Here is a 20,025-nt window from a genome sequence, read left to right as displayed (position 1 = left end):
ACCAGCCGCTATGATCATGCAATTACACGCAAAGAACACCTTTACTATCGAGATTCTTAACAAGAACATGATAGCCGAAAAAAATATAAAATTTTTTGTATATATATATTTTTTTTTATGAACTTTAGAGAGATATGTTGTAATAAAAAATCGAATGACATCTATAATTGCCATGAAATCAAAACAATTTCATAAAAATAATTATACTTTAACTATCACTAATTTTCGAAGAAAAATAACAAAAAGGTCTGCGGAAGTTATAGAGCCCAAATATTACATTTTCCAAAAATGTCAAAAAAACATTTTCCGATGGTTAACACAAATTAAAATGGCGTTCTCCTTAAAAATGACTGTTTAAACATTTTTTTAAAAATGTATATACAACAGATTGATCTTAAATTCAAATTTTTTTCCGATGCCGATATGCATTCCGAGGCCGAGACGCTTCCACTCCGCCAATTGAATTCCGTGGCGGAGTGGAAGCGTCTATCTTTCGCCATTTTAATTAAATAATTAAAATAAAAGGTCGGTTACTTTTGCAAAATTTTCAAAAAATATTTAAACAACAGATCAAACTTTGTTTTTTACTATTCTTACACACTATTTTTTTTATATTATGAATTAACGAAGATAAAGAACGTAGAAATTGAACTACTGCGAAAAACAGAGTACTTATTGTATTAATTTTCTGCAATTTTAAGGGTTTTTTTTTTAAGGAGAAGACGAAAAAGTTTTAATGTGGTGTAATACTCAATTTTTCCTCATTAGTTTTTAAGATATAGCTCTTTAAAACGATATACAAAACGTTTCTTTTAAACTATGAACTATGTAATAGCATATCCAATAAAAATTTTAAATACTAGTACAACTTTCTAATAAGTTTAAAAATTTTTCGGGTTAGGAAGACGTATTGTAAAATGATGAAAAGTGTATTATTGAATTGTGTGTGTTCATTTTGTAAATTATTGTTGAATGTATAAACATTTGTATGTGAAAGTGTAAAATGAGTTTCTTTTTTTGATTATGTAGAATCAAAGTTTCTATCAATAAAGGTAAAAAGCACTTTCATAACACGTACTGTTGAATATAAATTTATAATTCATAATAAATACAAACACCTTTTTGTTATTTTTCTTCGAAAATTAGTGATAGTTAAAGTATAATTATTTTTATGAAATTGTTTTGATTTCATGGCAATTATAGATGTCATTCGATTTTTTATTACAACATATCTCTCTAAAGTTCATAAAAAAAAATATATATATACAAAAAATTTTATATTTTTTTCGGCTATCATGTTCTTGTTAAGAATCTCGATAGTAAAGGTGTTCTTTGCGTGTAATTGCATGATCATAGCGGCTGGTGTTTTGTTTATTTCCTCTGTTAACTCGCAAGTCAGGATTATTTTTTGCAAAATTATAATTTTTATTGAAACAAAAAAAAAAAAAATAAATAAATAATGGATCGATTCTGCGGATCTCAAATTTGGGTGAGATGAGCGCGTCTGTTAAAAATTTAAAACTATGTATGTTTGTGTATACTATATAAGATTTGGAGACGTGCTTAACCAACGACGTAAGAAACAAGCATAGCAATACTCGGCATGTACCTTGAATTCAAGATATCTTTTGATTTTAAACTTTAAAGAAAATTTTGGCAATTAACCAAAAAAATTTAATACCGTTTTAAAAACTGACATTGGATTTGTTTAAAGATCAACGTTATTACCACTTTGATTATGATCTAAATGCCAATTTAGATGTTTTTGAAGTGCTAAAAATCAAATGTTTGGTTTTAAGTTTGATGTTATGTATAATTGAACACTCGGTTCTTAATATCAGACCTGTGTTATTATTCATATAGATTTTTTTTTTTTTGTTATTTGGTTTTGATTTCATAAAATCATTTTTTATTTTAACGTAAACGTTTTTTAAAATTCTATAGTAAAGGTGAAGCACTTAGTCACAAATGTTACTGGATGTTATGTCATGTAATTTACTTTATTTCTACAATACTTTTTTCTGGGCAACTACGTTGAAGAATGTATTCTTAATGTATCCTTTTTTATACAGATTAAAAAATATATAATACTAACCTGTTATTTTCCTCTGCCTTCAGGTGTACAATATTTGTTGGAGTATTTCATATACATTATGCTTAATAAGTTAGATACCTTTCAGAACACAGACATTAATGAATTGATGGCTAAGACTTTGTGAATTACATTCTCGATCTCAGTACTTTGTGAATATTCCAAAACTATGTTTGGTTCGAAGTTTTAGTCTTGTCACTGAGAATTTTAGTGCTTTAATTGCAAAAAGGTTTTATATAGACTACTGGAATTAGACAACGTTTAACATTTGACATTTATTTATTTGACGTTTAACGTTTGACATTTATTTATTATGCATTGAGTGTTATCAGCTAGAAATCTTTAGTAATATTTCTATAGTATTAGTTTTCTATTAAAGGTTCATACATACATGCCATTAGAACAATGCTAACATGGATCCCATTAGTGCCTTGCCTAACGTCTATTCTGCTTGATATCTGTGCTTAGAATCAAGGTGTTTCAATGCAACACACCTACCCTGGTTGGGAGTAAATGGTAAATACTTAACTTATGTTGATTAGATCTAATAATTATGCTGAAAGATCTGTCAGTAATAATTTGCAAAGAGAATTTATATCTATGTGGAAATATTAATTGTCTTGAAAACATTTCTGGTGTTATCTTTCTGCTTATAATCAGGTTTATCAACTTCCACTAAGAAACAATCACCACCAATTTTTGAGAGAGCTATTACTTTATGCTGTTTTGAATATTTTTCTCTTGAAGATACGGCAGATTTACTTTTGGTCATTATTTATCAGCCAATAATGTTAGTAAATAAGGGAAAACATTTCAATTTCATATAAAAAGATCAAGGAAGCAGTTGTACAATGTAAACTATTTTTTAAAAAAATTTCTATACCTCTTCCTCATTAATGATTAAATACTAAAAATTTAGCATAAAGTGCTTTTAAAATTGTTTTTTATTTGTTTTTGATGTGCTTTTAGTATGATGCAAATGAACTGAATTTTAATACTTAGTTGTGTAATTTAAATCATTAATAACATATTTTAGTTATAAGTTATTTCTGGATAAATTTGTTAACTTTTTATTTTGTATTCATTACTATTCTCAAAACATGCTACAACATGTAATATGTCATCTCCAATTATATACTTAATGTATACTAATCCTTGTCTCGCCTTGCATTTTTTAATACTTCCTTTGTTAACAAAATTAACCATCCTAGGAGTCTTAATTTATGACTTAATAATTATTTAAGAACAATAAGAAACTTCTAGCTAGAATCGCATTACTTATGAAAAGCCATAACCCTTTTTTTGACTCATAAAATCTTTGCATTTAATTTTTAACATACTCCTTATAAAACATTTTTAAATTTTCTATTTCTTGCCTTTTATACTTTTCTATTGTTCATGCTTTGCTGCTGTAGGGGGCTACACTCCATATTTATTATTTAAAAATTTCTTATTAATTCTTAAATTATGTTTGATAGAATATCTCATTTTTTTAATGAAACTTCTTTTTAATTGTACTATTGTGCTTTTACTTCTTATTTCATACACTCCTTGTAATTTTGTCTACAATATAAAATTTGCAACTTTTTGATTATTATACCCCTTTATTTTACTCAACATCACCATACTTTGCGTCAAATTTCATTACTTTAGTTTTACTGTTCATCTAATTTTTAAAGTTTAATTTCCTCCAATAAACCTGTCTTACTCAGTTATTCTTTTTAACACATTACATGCCAAACCATTTTTTGATGTGAATTAGCAGTAGTTATGTTTTTTAGCAGGATGATTTTAATCAGCCTTAACCTCAAGTGCCATATTTAGCATATTTTATACTTCATTTGATTATTACTATTTAATTATGACCTAATAAAACTTTGATATAATCAACGTTTATTAATGTTTGAACTAGTCACTGAAATAGTTTTATCATAGATGATTTTGGACATTAGTTGATGTCTTACTTTAAATGTGGTTCCTTTGTTTAATTTTTTTTAAATTTTTATTTATATTAAATGATTTTTTATAAATAAATGTAGGCTGACTTCAAAAGACTAGCTAGTAAAAATTAAAACAAATCTTGTAAATAATATTAATTTATTATAAATGTGTTATTCTAATTTGATACATTTTGTTACAAATAGCATAATTATTATTTGTGCATCTTTGGAATTATATGTAAATTTATATTTGGGATATATGTATATAAGAAATGAAAACCCACTCATTTTTTTTTAATCTTCTCCACACCCACAAAAAAATAAGCGTACAGTGTGCAGTTTCAAGGCAATGAATAATAATAATAATAATTCCCTTGTTTTTTTTTAAAAACTGTGGATGCTGCTGTCTACCAAGAAATTATCCTACACTTCATTGCCTTACTGCAAAAGAATGAGCGCGACTGCTCATCCATATGTTTTAACTAACTTCATAACACTTTTCACTTGTGCTTCCTTTTCAAATTTTTCCCTAAACTTTTGCCGACACAAAATATTAGATTTCATCTCCAAATTTTCAACAGTTAACTGCATTTTAACAAACAACACACAATTACACGACGTTGTTCAAAAGCCAGTGCTAGACACAGATTGGCAATACTCAATTGGGCAAGCAATAAATAGTCCTCCCCACTCCAACACCAGTTGTACCAACAGCTTCCACATTATTATACCCATCTCACACTAATATATACATTTTAATAAAAATATGCATTAGAAATTTTTTTGACCAGGAAGTAAACCATATTATTTGAGTGTTTTTGTTTCCAAAACAGAATTTTTAAGTCATAAACCTAGAGCCTACAAATTAAATATTTTTTCTAACACATTTTCAAAAATACTTAATGCTAGACAAAATTTGTGAAATTCTTTTTTTTTTTACTTTCATGTCTTGTATATAGTAAAATGCATCACAAAATATAAGAATGGGTAGAACGGTCTATTATAAAAAATTTATTCATGAATGTTATAATTAAATAATTGTATTTGACCAAATTGGAGATTCTACAAATAAAATTTATTTAATATTATCTTAATATCTCTTAAAAAATATAAATTATCAAATAAACCAAAATATAATATGTGCTTTTTACTTCTTTGTACAAAGTAAAGGAAAAATTTTGGTTTTCAGATTTCAACAGAAATATCCATTTTGACAATCCCTGAATCCATTTTGACCAGTTTCGGTGTGACGTCTGTACATACTTATTTATGTATATACATATCTCGCATAACGCAAAAATGATTAGCTGCAGGATGTTGAAATTTTGGCTTTAGGACTGTTGTAACATCTAGTTGTGCACCTCCCCTTTTGATTGCAATCGACTAAACCAAAAGTCTCCAAAAAAGCCCAAAATAAAAAAAAAATTGGATTTTAGACTTTTTTAAACTGTAGTAATAAACCCTCATTGAGAGCTTTTCAATGTGTATCATAAGTGGTACTCATTAATTCCAGAGTTATAGTCAAATGAAATTTTATTAATGAAATATTTGGATCTTACAAGGGCACTTGGGCAAGGGGCACTTGGATCTTACAAGGGCAATTGGTTTGAATCACATACTTCATCTCCATTTTTTAACTTTTTTTTTTTTAATTTAAATATATTGATTTATTAATAATTTGATTAATCTCAGATTGTAAAAAAAATTTACGATTCAGTAATAACGATAAAAAAAGAATCAGAAGTTATTAATGAAATAAAATTTTACGCACTTTTCATTTTAAAAAAAATGTAATTAATAGGCGTACAAGGAAGTCATGCATTGTTCACATCAGATTTTTAAATGAATTTAATTTTTGGTTATTATTTTTAATAGGCTAAGTTAATGTGTAAAAATAAGATTGTATAGAAATTATAATTTGAGTAAAAACAATAAGCAAAAACACTGAATAAACTACACTGAAATTTTTAGCTGCAGCACCTTTTTATGGTAATATTCCTTTATAAGCACCAAAATAATGATGGAAAATATATACAGAATAAAATTGAAGTAATACACCGAAATAATAAGAGACAGATTTAAAAATGTACAATTTTAAAAGAAGATTTGTTGATAAAACAAAGTTTTCTGTAAAATTTAATTTTTTAAATTAATGCAAAAATAAATAATTTCTTAAAACTTTATTGTACTACTACAGTATAACATTTATTTCCAGAATAAGAAAAACGAAATAAATAGAATCATGCAACTGAAAAACATGACCACTTCTACTTGAGTTTCAAGTGGAAACAGAACGATGGGATTGTCCACCAACAAAATACTAATAGTGCTGTGTAGCAAAATAGATGCTTTAGAATGATTATACGTAAACCACATTGTTTTACAAATTAAAATAAATTGGTAAAGACATAATTTATTTTAAGTTGACAATAAAATGTCTCCAGGTTCTGGCTAAGAGTAGTATTAGATATTATTTAAATAAATGTCTTCGTAACATGAAACATTAATAGAATGTTAAACCTTAACATGCACATTCAATTCTACTTTTTGTTAAATAACAAACTTAACATTTTTATCTTCCCTTATGAGTTGTGATCTTGCTCTTATATTTTTTCTCATTATTGTTCTCAAATTCCGTTACTGGTTCTCTTAGTATGAGTTAAAAGCTGGGATCTCAAGTACTGGAGCTTGCCTTTTGTGGTCTTGTTATAATATTGTAATAATTAGATTTTTATGCAGACTGTAAATAAACTCTCTTTATAATGCAGTTCTGTTAGTACTAAAAGAAACAACAAAATCATTATATTTATTTTCATTATTAAACCTACTGAGAAAGTTGGCCACAAATTGCAAAGAAGGCTACATACAGCATTTCATATAGAAGCATAAATAAGGCTACATACAGCATTTCATATAGAAGCATAAATAAAACAAAATGCATTATTGACTGCTGAACATGGATAAAGTTAACATAGGAAAAACAGGGTTTAAGTTTTCCACAATGATAGAACACAACTTTACCACTGAATCAATTTCTACAAACCAACTCATTGAAATAAACCAAACATGCCAAAACATCAAAAAAAGTATAAGAATCATATACATAAACAAAAAAAAAAAGATGTGATCTAGGCATACTTGAGCAATTCAAATCATTATTACTAAAAAAAAACCCAACTCTAAATGAACTTACACAGTTTAAATTACTTACTGTATTTGAATATATCATAAATAAAAATTTTTTTTCAAAACCCATCTTAAGCAACAGCATCATCATATTCTGCACTCCGTACTCCCTATTCTGCCTGAAGAAGCGTAACATATTAAAGTGAAATATAGCTCTGATTGGTAAATTTTTATAATTTTTACCTTAAAATAAAGTGCACCACAGTTATTTTAATAACAGTTTTGTTCCTAAATATGTTGTGTCTTGTACATCAAAAAGTTATAAATTAAATAAGTCATAAAAATGCTATTTCACTAACACAGATTATTAAATTGTTTACAAATTCTCACTTTCCAGTAACTAGAAAATATGCTCCAGAATTCGAATTTAGTTCATGCTTATATTACAGTCACTAATGATGGAAGGAAAATAGTTCTGAAAAGTTTTTATCAAAGCCACAGATCATAACCTATTTTTTCTATCCTTCCTGTTTGAAGAGCATAATTCATATTTGTTTGCTGTTACCTGTTATATTTTTAAACTCAGAAAATGTTAAATAGTTTTTGAACATTTGCTACATCCAGTATTTTGTGTTCAGCAGTGTCTTTTTTTATTTTCCTTTTTACTATCTTTACATTCTTTACTAAATTACTAATCTTCAGTATTTTGTGTAGAGAGTGGTACTGCAGGATGTTAGTGTTAAACTTTACAAGCATATTCCTTTGATTAAAATAATGAAAAAAGTTCTTGTAAACATCGATCTAGAAACATTTTGCTTTTGGCTTATAGCCAACCAAAAATTTCCCCCTTCTTTACTCTGAAAAGATAAATTAATGTGGAACAACCCTTGCATGTAATGCAGACTACTGTTTTGTTTTTAGATTAATTTTACATAATCAGTTAATGGAAAAAAATAATTCCACTCTTGTTCATTGAAGTAATTTTTGGGAAAACCTGTGAAATCATATAAAATTATGTAATATCTGTACACTTTTGTAAAAAAATGCAAAAGTTGCCAAAAAAAAATTGCTGAACACAAGAGTAAATACTGTATTTTAAACAAAAACAATTGTAAATAAAACTTTGTTATTGTTTATTTTGAAATCATTTCCCATTCCCGTGAATGTATTCCAATCTGTCACGTTTGACATTAAGTTCAATTTTCTAAAAGTGAAACATAATTAAAGAAAAATTTGTATCAAAACAATTAAACTAATAGTTCATTTTCAAAAACATGAAAGAAAATACGATAACGAAATTAAAACAAAGAAGTATAATAAAAATAAATAATTTTCATTACTGTTACTTGTTCAACAATAGATACTGTTTGTACTCAGTATAAGAAAACATCTTTATTGTACATCTGTGTTATTGTTGATGCTAAATTTAATTTAATCTTTTCTATTTATAAATAATTAACAATTATTAATAAATTAATCCCAACAGAACAATGTTTGATAAATTTCCCTTTTACATATAAATTCCTTTTTCTGCATCTTTCTTCTTTTTTTTAGGCCCCAAGATTTTCCTGTTCTTTCTTTACCAATTTCTTTATTTCTCTGCACATTCCCTGCACAGTCAATGAATTTTCTATTTCTATTGGCCACAAATTCTGTTAGGATATTTTCAAACCAATTTTTCCTGTTATTTCTTTTATTATGCTTTTACTTGATCTGTTGCCGTTTTTACATTCTTTATTAAAAAAAAAAAATGCTAAATCATCTGCAAATGCCAAACATTTGATCTTCAAATTTTTATATTTATATCCAGATTTAATCTGTTTGCTTTTTCCATTTTCTTATAATCTCCTCCTCCATTCTCTAGTCATTTTTTCCAGTACACATTTAAATAAGATTGTTGAAAGTTACATTTTTTGCTTGAGTTCTGTTTTAATTTCACAGGTTCTGAAATTTCACCAATAAATTTAATTTTAGACTTTACATTTATTAAATTTGTTTAGTTATCACTTAAGTTTTAGCACCTAACTGAATTCTTCCAAAATACCAACGAATAATAAATTTTCTGTCAATACAGTCATACAAGATTCAAATGTAGTTACAAAATGTTCATTCCATTGCTGATGAATGAATAATTTTAAATTCAAAATTTGTCTGTACATGATCTACTTTTCTTAAAACCCCCTTGATATTCTTCCAATTAATTATCAGTTTTGCCTTCTGGTAGGTAGATTTCATAAGAAAGCTACCTATTGTAATGGGTACCATGATTTGACTTGTGGAAAATTTTGACATATCTTTGCATTTCACATCCCTCAGACCCCAAAATCATCGTCAGTTCAAAAGTTTATATATACATTTATATATATATATTTCATTTTCTTGTGGACACGATAACTGCCATAATTTTGCACCAATCACTTTCAAATTGATACACAGAAAATAATGATCCAAAATCTTGGTCAAGTTCATTAATGGGACCATGGGGATGGAAATGGGGGGGGGGGGCTTTTTCGGAAAAAACAAAATATTGCTATAACTTTCTTAAAAAGTAAAATATCGAACTCGTTTAAAGTTACTACTATTCTTTGGATAAGGGCCTAAAACTTACCTATGTAAAATCTTTTGATATCACCAACCAACCATTAGCCCAAGGGATGGAAAAAATGGGGTTTTAATGACAAAAAAAAATCATACCTCCCTTAATAAGCACAGTATTGAATCAGTTTAAAGTGGTCGTTAGTCCTCTAAAGATAACCTAAAACTTTTGTCTGTAACAATTTTTGATATGACCAACCCTTACGGCAAGGGATGACCAAAATGTTGTTGGAATTGTAAGAAGATAGGGCTTGTCGTATGCTAAACATGAGAATCTTTTTTTTCATATGCAACCATTGTGGTATTCAGTAAATTTGAAGTTTTTCTTAACTTTAAGGTGGAAATCTTTTTATCCCCTACTTAGCACCGGTGAAACTACTTAGCTACCTCCGCTTTTCAGCATGCCGAAAGAGATTTTTTGATTAATAAAGCTAGAGATAAAATTTTATGTCACTGGTAAAGGGGATATTCTCTATATATTAATATCCATTTGATCATCCTTTTTATGAAGCAGTTGTGTAAATGCATATTTCCAGTAATCCGGTAATTTTCTTCAATATTGTTTCTAATAATTTTCTCAGGTTTCTGCAACTATTGAATCTTCTCCAGCAGATTTATGATTTTTAAGCGTTTTAGTCATACTCTTAATCTCTTTTTCATCAAGAATATCTGAATTTGCAAATTTTCTAGAATCATCTAAAACCATTTAATATTTTTGATTTCAACATCTACGATTTTTTTTTCTTCAAAAAGACAAGTTTCTTCAGCAGCTTCTACTTTCTTTTCATTTCTTCTCAACACGTTGACCTGTCGTTCCAATTTTTCCCCAAATTTTTCTTTAATTTGTAGGTCTGATATTAATTTATCTATATCAATTTTAAGATTGTAGCTCTAATAAATTTTTGCCTGGGGAATAAATTTAATTAAGTTAGTAATGATATGTTCTAAGTTTGTGCATTTCTAGCTTTGATATTCATTATTTCTCTATAGTCCAGTAGATGGGGGGAAAAAAAGGTCTATTTTTGAAGAAAATTAGTAGAGTTTAGGAAAGTATATGGGGTTGTAGATTAAGGTAAATATAAGTTGTTTATATGCGATTGGACAAAATTTTCGCTAACTGGACAAAATGGTGGTCGTTCTGAGGTGGTGAAAATCGGTTTTTCAATTTTGTAGGCTAAGGTAAACTTCCTACGCGAAAAGGTACTGAATAAAAGTTGGTCGCATTTGCAGTACCTATAATTTAAGCCCTTGAACGTTGAGTTTTGTAAATTATTTACTGCAAAAAACCTTAAAACTGTTAAAAATGGCCATTATTGCAAAAATAACTTTTTTATTATTTTAAATGTTAGCTCATGGAGTCCAAATTAATTGACTGGACTACTGTTACTTTTTCTTGAAATGACTACATGATCAATTTAATATTCTCTTAGATTAGAGTTGCAACCTAGATTATCACCCTTAGATTAGGGTTGCCAGAGATAACTCGAGCGCATGCTGCTGCAGAGGTTGACCAGAGTTATTGAGGATGCAGTGGGACTTTCGGATAAACAACTTGGTTTTCGCAGAGGAAGATCTGCTTTGGACGCGGTATCGGAAGTTGTTAGTATGGCAGGGAGAATCATTGGAGGGAGAAAGATCTGCGTGCTCGTGGCGCTTGACGATTAACGCATTTAACTGTGTGACCAATGACGCCATTAGGACTGCACTGGAGAATATGAGAGTCTCCCAATATCTGAGAAGGATGATCCTCTCCTATTTCAATGAACACAAATTGATCTACGAAGTGAAGGACAGAGCGGTCGAATGGTGCATAGATAGAGGAATTCCACTAGGGTCGATCCTTGGGCCGACACTTTAGAATATAGTGTATGATGGCGTATTTCGCACTTCTCTACCGCCGGGCGTCACTCTGGTAGGTTACGCAGACGACTTGGTGGAGTCCTCATGGTGGAGTCGAGTACCCTGAGAGAGTCCTCAGAAACAAGGCTCATACACAACAATAAAAACCTGGATGGCCAGAATCGGGTTAACTGTGGCTACAGATAAGACGGAAATTGTTGTAATTACAACAACCAAGCGAAGGCCAACATTGAAGATGGTACTTGAGGGCCAAAGGATAGCTTCAAGGACTGCGATAAAATATCTTGGAATATGGGTGGATGCCAGGATGCGTTTCGGCACCCACGTCTTGGAGGCCTGCTTGAAGGATGAAAAGTTCATGCGTCTGGTTGTCAGATTACTGCCGAACTGTGGGGGACCGAGGCAGCAGTCTGGAGTGATATACTTCACGTCATTTTACGGTGCCAAGATATGGGGAGGGGTAATTAGATATAGCTTGTACAGGGGTGCTCTCGAATCAATACACAGAAGGAGCTGCCTGCGTATTACAGCTGAATATAGCACGGTTTCTCGAGAGGCAGTCGAAGTTTTGGTGGGAATATTATATGTCAATCTGGAGATCATCCGCAGAGAGAAGATTAAAGAGCGACGGGCGTCAACACCTGCGGAAAAACGGAGAGTGGCTAGCTTCATCATGGAAGAAATGAGAAGAGAATGGCAGATGGGGTGGGACACTAGTAATAGAGGCCGATGGACCCACCGCATAACTGAGGACCTGAGCAGTTGGTGCGAATGGGCCCATGGCTCGCTGGATTACTTTCTCGCACAGTTTCTAGCAGGCCACAGGGGGATTCAGAGAATACCTTTTTAGGTTTAAGCTAGATCACAACACTAGTTGTCTGATGAGTGTAAACGAGGAAGAGACAACATATCACGTCTCTGTTGTTTGGTGCCCCCGATTTGAGGAGAGAAATATTGGACACTAGAAAAAAGGGATATGTTCCTTCCAGAGGAACTGCAGCAGATCATGTTGGAAAGCACGGAAAACTGGACGGCTGTAGCAAGGTTTGCTAAGAAGATCATGGAGGAGCTGTACGTCTGGGAGGAGTCTTACAGGGGTAGAAGAAGGGACGTTGGAGGGTGCGGGGACCCGTGAGATAAGTATACTATAGTATTCGATTGTCTGTGAGGTGTTTGTTTATGTGGTTGGATGTGATGTGTAGAGTGTGCGGCGTGAGGTATGTTTTCTGAGTGATAATTGGATGTTGTGGAGTGTGTAGTGAGATTTAGTCTGATGTTTGGTATGTTGTTGGTGTGAGGTCCGTGTCTGTTGACTGTGATGTCTGAATGTGTGAGGGCGTATTCCTCCTTCCTTTGAAGCTGAGTTAATTATTCTAAAATCACCTGTTCAAAAGTCGTTTTCCTCTTCCCACCGAACCTCACTAATTCCTACTACATCTATATTTATCCTATCCATTTCCCCTTTTAAATTTTCTAACCTACCAACTTTTTTAGACTTCTAACATTCCACACTCCGACTCATAGAACGTTATTTTTTAATTTTCTCGTGACCCCTTCCTTAGGAGTCCGAACGTGAAACTAGTGTTTACCTCCGGAATATTTTACCAAGAAAGGCACCTCCATCCTTGTTACATGAAAATGCAGAGAGCTACATTTTCTTGGAAAAAAAAAACAGCCGTAGTTTTCCATTGCTTTCAGCTGTGCAGTAGTCAGAAGATTGAGCGTTATTGATATGGCCGTTTAAGTCCTCCTGACATACGCTCTTAACAATTACTGAAGGAGCTGCTGCCTTCTTTCAGGGATTATTCCTTAGTCTGGCTCTCAACAGATACTTCTCCGATATGGTTGCATCCTCGGTCTAGCTACTCTGTATCACTGAGCACTCAAGTTCCCTCACCATTGACAAGGTCTCATGATTCATCATAGAGGGAGTTTAATTAAAATTCTATAAATTATATAATTGAGAGTAGTGTAGCATGTATGTGAAGTTTGTGGAAGGTTTATTAGTACAAAAACAGATTTTTTTTGTGGAAATGTGTGTCAAACCAGTCAAATAAAAGATGAAAAAAAACTGTTTATTGCTTTTTGATACTATATATTACTGAGCAAAGAAGGGACTAATTATTCACCGAACATTTAGTTCTTGTTTTGGAACTCCGTCTTCAGGATTGTTATAACCTTTGGCTGTTATCTTAAAATTTTTAAATATTAGAATAAGTTTTGTTTTCACTGTTAACAAGAGAAAAAGATGTAGATATTGCAACCAGTGAATTAAAGAATTTTTTTTATTTTTCAATTAAAATAATGGCACTTAACTTCTCTTGCTGTTTAACCTATCTGTTTCATTTGCTACCTGAATATGCTCAAAATTAATAATGGTATAATTTTTTTTCAGGATTTAAACATTACTTGGTATACCAGTGAACCAGATTTTACTGATTGCTTCAAGAAAACTGTTGTAGTTTGGACTCCATTAGCATTACTTTGGTTATTTTCACCATTAGAGTACTGGTATATTTCACGTAGCCTTTGTAGAGATATTCCGCGCAGCTGGATCTATTATTGTAAACTGGTAATTAATTCAACTGATTTAACTTTGTAAAAGTTTTTAAATGACCTGAATTTCACCAGGCATTTTCTAGATGGAAGATGGCTTGAATTTGAATGTATGCTAAAAGATAGAAAAAAGAAAACTTTAAGATAAAAAATGTAAAATCAAAAAAAATTATCAGATTACAGACTTTGAAAAACGTACTCCTATAAAAACTATTATACTCCACTCTTTCTATTGTTGTGAAATGGACGTATTTTAAAAGGATACTAAAATAATTGCAGTGTGTGTGTTTGTATGTACATGCATACAGAGAGTGAGCGAGCGAGCGCGCGCGCGTGTGTTAAAGTATAAACTTTAACACCTTTTATTTGTGTTAAGTATAGTGTGATAAAGTATTTACAGGAATAGATTTTCAAAACCTGTGATCTGACTTATGGATTTTAGTTAAGGCTTCAGTCTATGGATTTTTTTTTTGAAAATGAAGGGATTTTCGTTTTACTATCTTTCAGTGTCCATTCAAATTCAAGCCACCTTGAAAAAAGAGAATGCTTGTATAATTAAATGTCCTTACCTATACTTTTGTACAAAACTTTGTTAAAGTTCCGTTCTGCAGGTTGCCGGTGAAATAACATTTTGCTATGTCATATACTTGGAATTGCTGCTGCTTTTAATATGTACATAACTAAAGAAGTATGTTTAATTCCGGGTTATATTTGTAAAGGGTAGAATCCAGTTACTGTTATTGCGCTTTCTGCTGCCGTTTGCTGCAGTCCAATTTTTATCAGTAAACCACGTTTTTTTTTTAAATAAAATTATAACGATTTATAGAAATTTATATTATATATATATACTTTTTAATTTATTTAACTATCCACACTAAAATTAAGATTTTTAACCATCCTTGAAAAAAGATTTAAATAAACAAGAGCCAATAAAAAAAAAATTAAGAAAAAGAATGAGATTTAAAATTTTGTATTTATTCATCATTATTAATTATTTACAAATTTTTATACGTTAAACTATTTTACACAGTTTATTGAAAAAAAAGAAGGATTAAAATGTTTAATAACGCTTAGATATTTAAAAAATTTTAAGATGAAACATGATGAACTGAAAAGTGTTAAACATTTATTTGGTTGTCATGCTGTTGATTTAGAATACCAATCATATTTTTTTTTTTGTGAAGACAACAAACAATTTCTATAATATTTTGTCTTTCTTAATTTTTTGTTCATTTGTATACAAAATTTAGAATAATTATTTGAGTAATTAGAAGAAAATTCAAAATTTGAATTGCCCAAATTTACATACAACTTGAATGAACCTGTAAAATTATTTATTAACAAAAATGCCTTTCAGTTGTTGACTAGGATAAAACAAACTCACTTTCTTCATACTAGATATCATTATGTATTTATAAACAAAGTTATTAAATACAGTAAACAATTTCTTCTCAACAGACAAAAGTAGTGTAGTTAGTGCATCCCCTGTTTCGCTTGAAGGTCCACTTGGGTCAAATATAATAACTAAGTCAGCATAACTCATTAAATAGATCATCTGTGATATAATTGGTAGATTACTTTGAAATAGTCCCATGTTATTCATTATCATCCCATTTTAGTTTTGAAATGAGTTTCATCCATGCCAGTTGATGCAGACACTATTAAGACTGCCATTAGAAGGTAATCAGTCCAATTTGGGCATAAGCAGTTTTCACTGGATCTTTACGTTTTGGTACCTAAGGAACCAAAAAACCAGATGGAGATTTTCATATCTTGGTATGTACGTATGTGCTCGGGTTGTTGGCCTCTAAATCACTTTATATCTCCAGAACTACTCGACCGATTTTGATCAAACTTGGTCAGATTACTTCTATATACGGGGCATTGATGCCATTCAATTTAAAAGGTCAATGGGGTGAGGCTGCACAGCAAGTCACCCACAGTGTCTTGAGATTTCGCCTAATTAAGATCCTCTGTTCTTAGACACATTTGTTAACAATTAAAAAATAATATTTACAAAAAAGGTTTTTTAATAAAATCGCATCCCCACCCTAAAAAAATGCTCTTAATAAACTAATAATTAAGTGGGTACAGTGTTTTATTAGTACCCCTTCTCACCACAAGGAGCGCTAGTGTAGCACTGATTTACAGAGGCTGTGTTTGGTAAAGTTAACAAAAAACACACAGCTCGTATTTGCCAAACGAAATTGGACTTTAATTATGTAAAACAACTGAACATAACCTTAAATTAAATGAAATTAGGAAATAAACATAACTTAATTTTACATAAGAAATATCAGCATATAAGTAATAATAATATTAAATGAGATTTACAAAAAATATACTTAAAAAAAAACATCAATAAACATAGTAAAACTGGAAAACTATTGCATTACTGACAAATGCTGTAATATTGAAAAATTAGGAATGAACAAATGTCATTAACTTAGAAAAATAAATTACAGTAAATCTTAATTGGCACTGGCCTTTCCTGATTTATGAACAACAAACTTAGCATTAAATAATTCAAACATGTAATTCTAGTTTAATGTAGAAAAAAGGCCACAATAATATTATAGTACAAAAAGAGTTAATTACAATAATCAAATTAAAATAAATAAACATATAAATAGAGTTCCTTTACTAGTAAGCTTTCTTGAAAATATAAAATTACAAAGAAGTCCTAAAACATAACGGCACATCAGGAGTAATTTGCTTTAGGTTAATTTACGAGAAGTATTATGAACACAGTTCATGCGTAGAAAAACATTAATCTCGGCGAACAACAAGTTACAAGATTAAATTATGGAGTTAATTACCATAACAACAAATTGCAATAATAAAACACGTAAAATAGGTAAGTCACCTATCATGATTGCACTTAAGTGAATAAATGGCTTTTTAAACTAAATTTGAAAGGTAAGGTATGATAAACTGAATGTTCCACAAATTTTAATGATAAAATAACTGTTGTATCAGTGGTGTATCAGGAATGCAGGGGTGAGACGTGATTTAGCGGTTGAGCAGGACGAGGCGTCTCAAAAATGTAGCAACGAGTTTGGAGAGATTCTGCATCGATGAAAATGTAATCAGCAGCTCGAGAAGATTCGGCGTCGATAGAAATTGCAGTTTGTAGTAATTGAAGCACTTTCAGCATAGAAGTAATATACAGAATTCGAAGATTAAACTTGACAAAGAAACGAGGCAAAAACAAAACAGAGATCGGTGAAATAACGAATCACTGACGGGTAGAACTAGAGATAATTTCGACAGAGAAATACCGCAACGTGTATGCGAGTATGAATGCGATGAAGATATTAGCACAAAGTTGGAGAGCGAAAAGTCATAGGCGACTCGACATGGTGAAAGTCTGATCTACTCTGACGAAAAGATGGCGTGAACGAAAAGAGGGGGAAACCACAGCTAGGCAGACCTAAGAGAGTGTGTGTTGGCAACAAGAGTAGTGTCTTAGTGTTAGTATGAGAACGATTAGAGAAAACATGTGGAATTCGAGAACGAAGACATAACAAAAATAATTTACAAGCAAGCAGACCACTAAAGAATTACGTAAGACTGATAAAATAAATTCTGAATACGCAAGTTGAAGAAATGACATCAGGGTCGACAAAGAGAAAAAAACTTCTAGGAACTATGACAATATTGAAATTGGTTGAGAATAAAAAACACTAAGCCTAATATATATATTAAGACTAAACAGCAATAAAAAATGCGAGATATGAAATACATTGACACCAATACGATGATGCAACAGTCAGTCAAGCTGGAGCCTGAGAGAAATGATATCGAAAACAAACCCAAACTACCTATTTAAAAATACACGTAGATAAGCCTTACAAAAATGCAAAATAAAATTACCAAGACTGTAACCTACAAGACTCGACCATAACCTTGAATTCATTGGAATAAAACGACTTTACGCAAACGGCGTAAACAGGCTGTAATCGTCTTTCTTCCTTTGTCAGTTTACCCTTCGGCACCAGATGTGTTATAACGGCACAGTCGAGCGGTAGAATGAAATAAATAAAAAATCGTACATGGACACTACATAACTTCCTTGTACGCCTATTATATTACATATGCACACTTTTTGCTGCACTTCATTTAAAATTATTTCATTTGAAAGTGTGATAAAGATCCTTCAATTCTTTCATAAGTGGACAATTACACAATTGCTGAAATATTAGTTTTTATTAACATCAAATATTTATACAATTATTAATTCAACAATCTTACACGAATTATTAGGGTAGAGCAAAAATCCCTTTATTACTAGTATTACTAGATTGGTATTATTCGTATCTTTGTGAGTTGCTGATTAACAAACGTTTTAGATTTCTGGTGAGTGGTATAAATAAAAGTTAATGATAATTAAACTATTCCGTTTAGTGAACTCCTGTATACTGGTTACAATTGTTAATTTCGACCTTACGGTGCAAAATATTCAGTTTTTATTAGATTATTTGGTGAATAATCAAAAATGAAAAAGAAACAATCATACAGGAAAAAGAAAGATAATATGAAGAAATATTCCTCAAAAAAATGATAAGAAGATGAATGTGAAGGGGAAGAAAATGTTAAAACCAAAGAAAGAATAAAAAGATTAAGAAAGATTGATGAACATAAAGAGAGAGAAAATTTGAAAACTAGACCGTGTACACAAATTAAGATCAGGAGAATGATATCAAACCAAAGAGTGATTAAATATTTGGCAACAAAAAAAATAAACGAAATCATGATCAACAATATCAGAGCAGTAATGAACTAAAAGATAAGAATTTTTTGCAATTTATTTTGTTGTATGTTGAATTTATGATGTTGTTATTTAGTATGATGTTTTTGTGAATGTAGATAAAATTAAACAGAAATTAAACTTGAAAATCCAAAAATAATACGATTCTAAATTATCATTTTCAATTAATATTAAATAATCAGATGTTTCACCAAATCTATTATATACACACATATGTAATAATGCCTATTAAATTACAATACATATTTTTAAAGTTACATAAAAATTTTATTTCACTAATAACTTCTGATTTTTTTTTATTATTGAATTATTATTTAGTGTAAATTTTTTTTTACAATCACGGGTTAATTAATTAAATCAATCTATTTAAATTAAAAAAAAGAGATGTTGCCTTTCCTTGTAAGATCCAAATATTTCATTAATTAAAATTCTATTTGGCTATAACTCTGGAACCAGTAAAAATAAGTACCACTTATGTTATATCGTTGAAAAGTTCTCAATGAGAGATTATTACTGCATTTAAAAAAATGCAATTTTTATTTTTTGATTTTGGACTTTTTTTGAAGGCTTTTGGTTCAGTTGATTGCAATCAAAAGGGGAGGTGCACAACTAAATGTTGCAACAGTCCTAAGTACAGAATTTCAACATCCTATGGCTAATCATCTTTGAGTTATGCGAGATATATACGTACGTACATACATACGTACAGACGTCATGACGAAACTAGTCAAAATGGATTCAGGTATAGTCAAAATGGATATTTCCGTTGAAATCTGAAAACCGACATTTTTCGCGATCACAATACTTCCTTTATTTTGTACAAGGAAATAATAATATTTAAACTGTAAGGAAGTATGTTAAATGGCCGCTAGTATAATAATATTTAAAGAAAAGTATTTAAAGAAAGTAAGAAAGTATTTAAAGTGGTCGCTAGTACCGCCACACCCGTGCGAATGAAAAACGGTATGCGCACGCGCTTTAGTTAGAATCATTGAATTAAAAAACAAAAAATATTTTACTTAAAGTGATAAATATTATAAATTAACCTAATTAAACTAAGTTGTGTGTGTAAGCTGTTCATCAGA

General features: G+C 30.3%; 1 protein-coding gene across 1 annotated transcript in view; it reads left to right on the top strand.

Moving 5' to 3' along the window:
- Positions 1-1,359: 1,359 nt before the first annotated feature.
- LOC142317695 (multidrug resistance-associated protein 1-like) overlaps positions 1,360-20,025 on the top strand; it is a 203,261-nt gene continuing 184,595 nt past the window's right edge. Inside the window, exons 1-2 of the mRNA XM_075354243.1 lie at positions 1,360-1,489; positions 14,009-14,185. Coding sequence (XP_075210358.1) covers positions 1,460-1,489; positions 14,009-14,185 — 207 coding nt within the window. The 5' untranslated portion in view covers positions 1,360-1,459. The remainder of the gene's footprint in view (positions 1,490-14,008; positions 14,186-20,025) is intronic.

This window comes from Lycorma delicatula, chromosome 1 (genome assembly GCF_047948215.1).
Source record: "Lycorma delicatula isolate Av1 chromosome 1, ASM4794821v1, whole genome shotgun sequence".
In the NCBI taxonomy this organism is placed as follows: domain Eukaryota; kingdom Metazoa; phylum Arthropoda; class Insecta; order Hemiptera; family Fulgoridae; genus Lycorma; species Lycorma delicatula.
The sequence above is the reverse complement of the archived record's forward strand: the minus strand, read 5'-3'. Positions and strand labels throughout refer to the sequence as shown.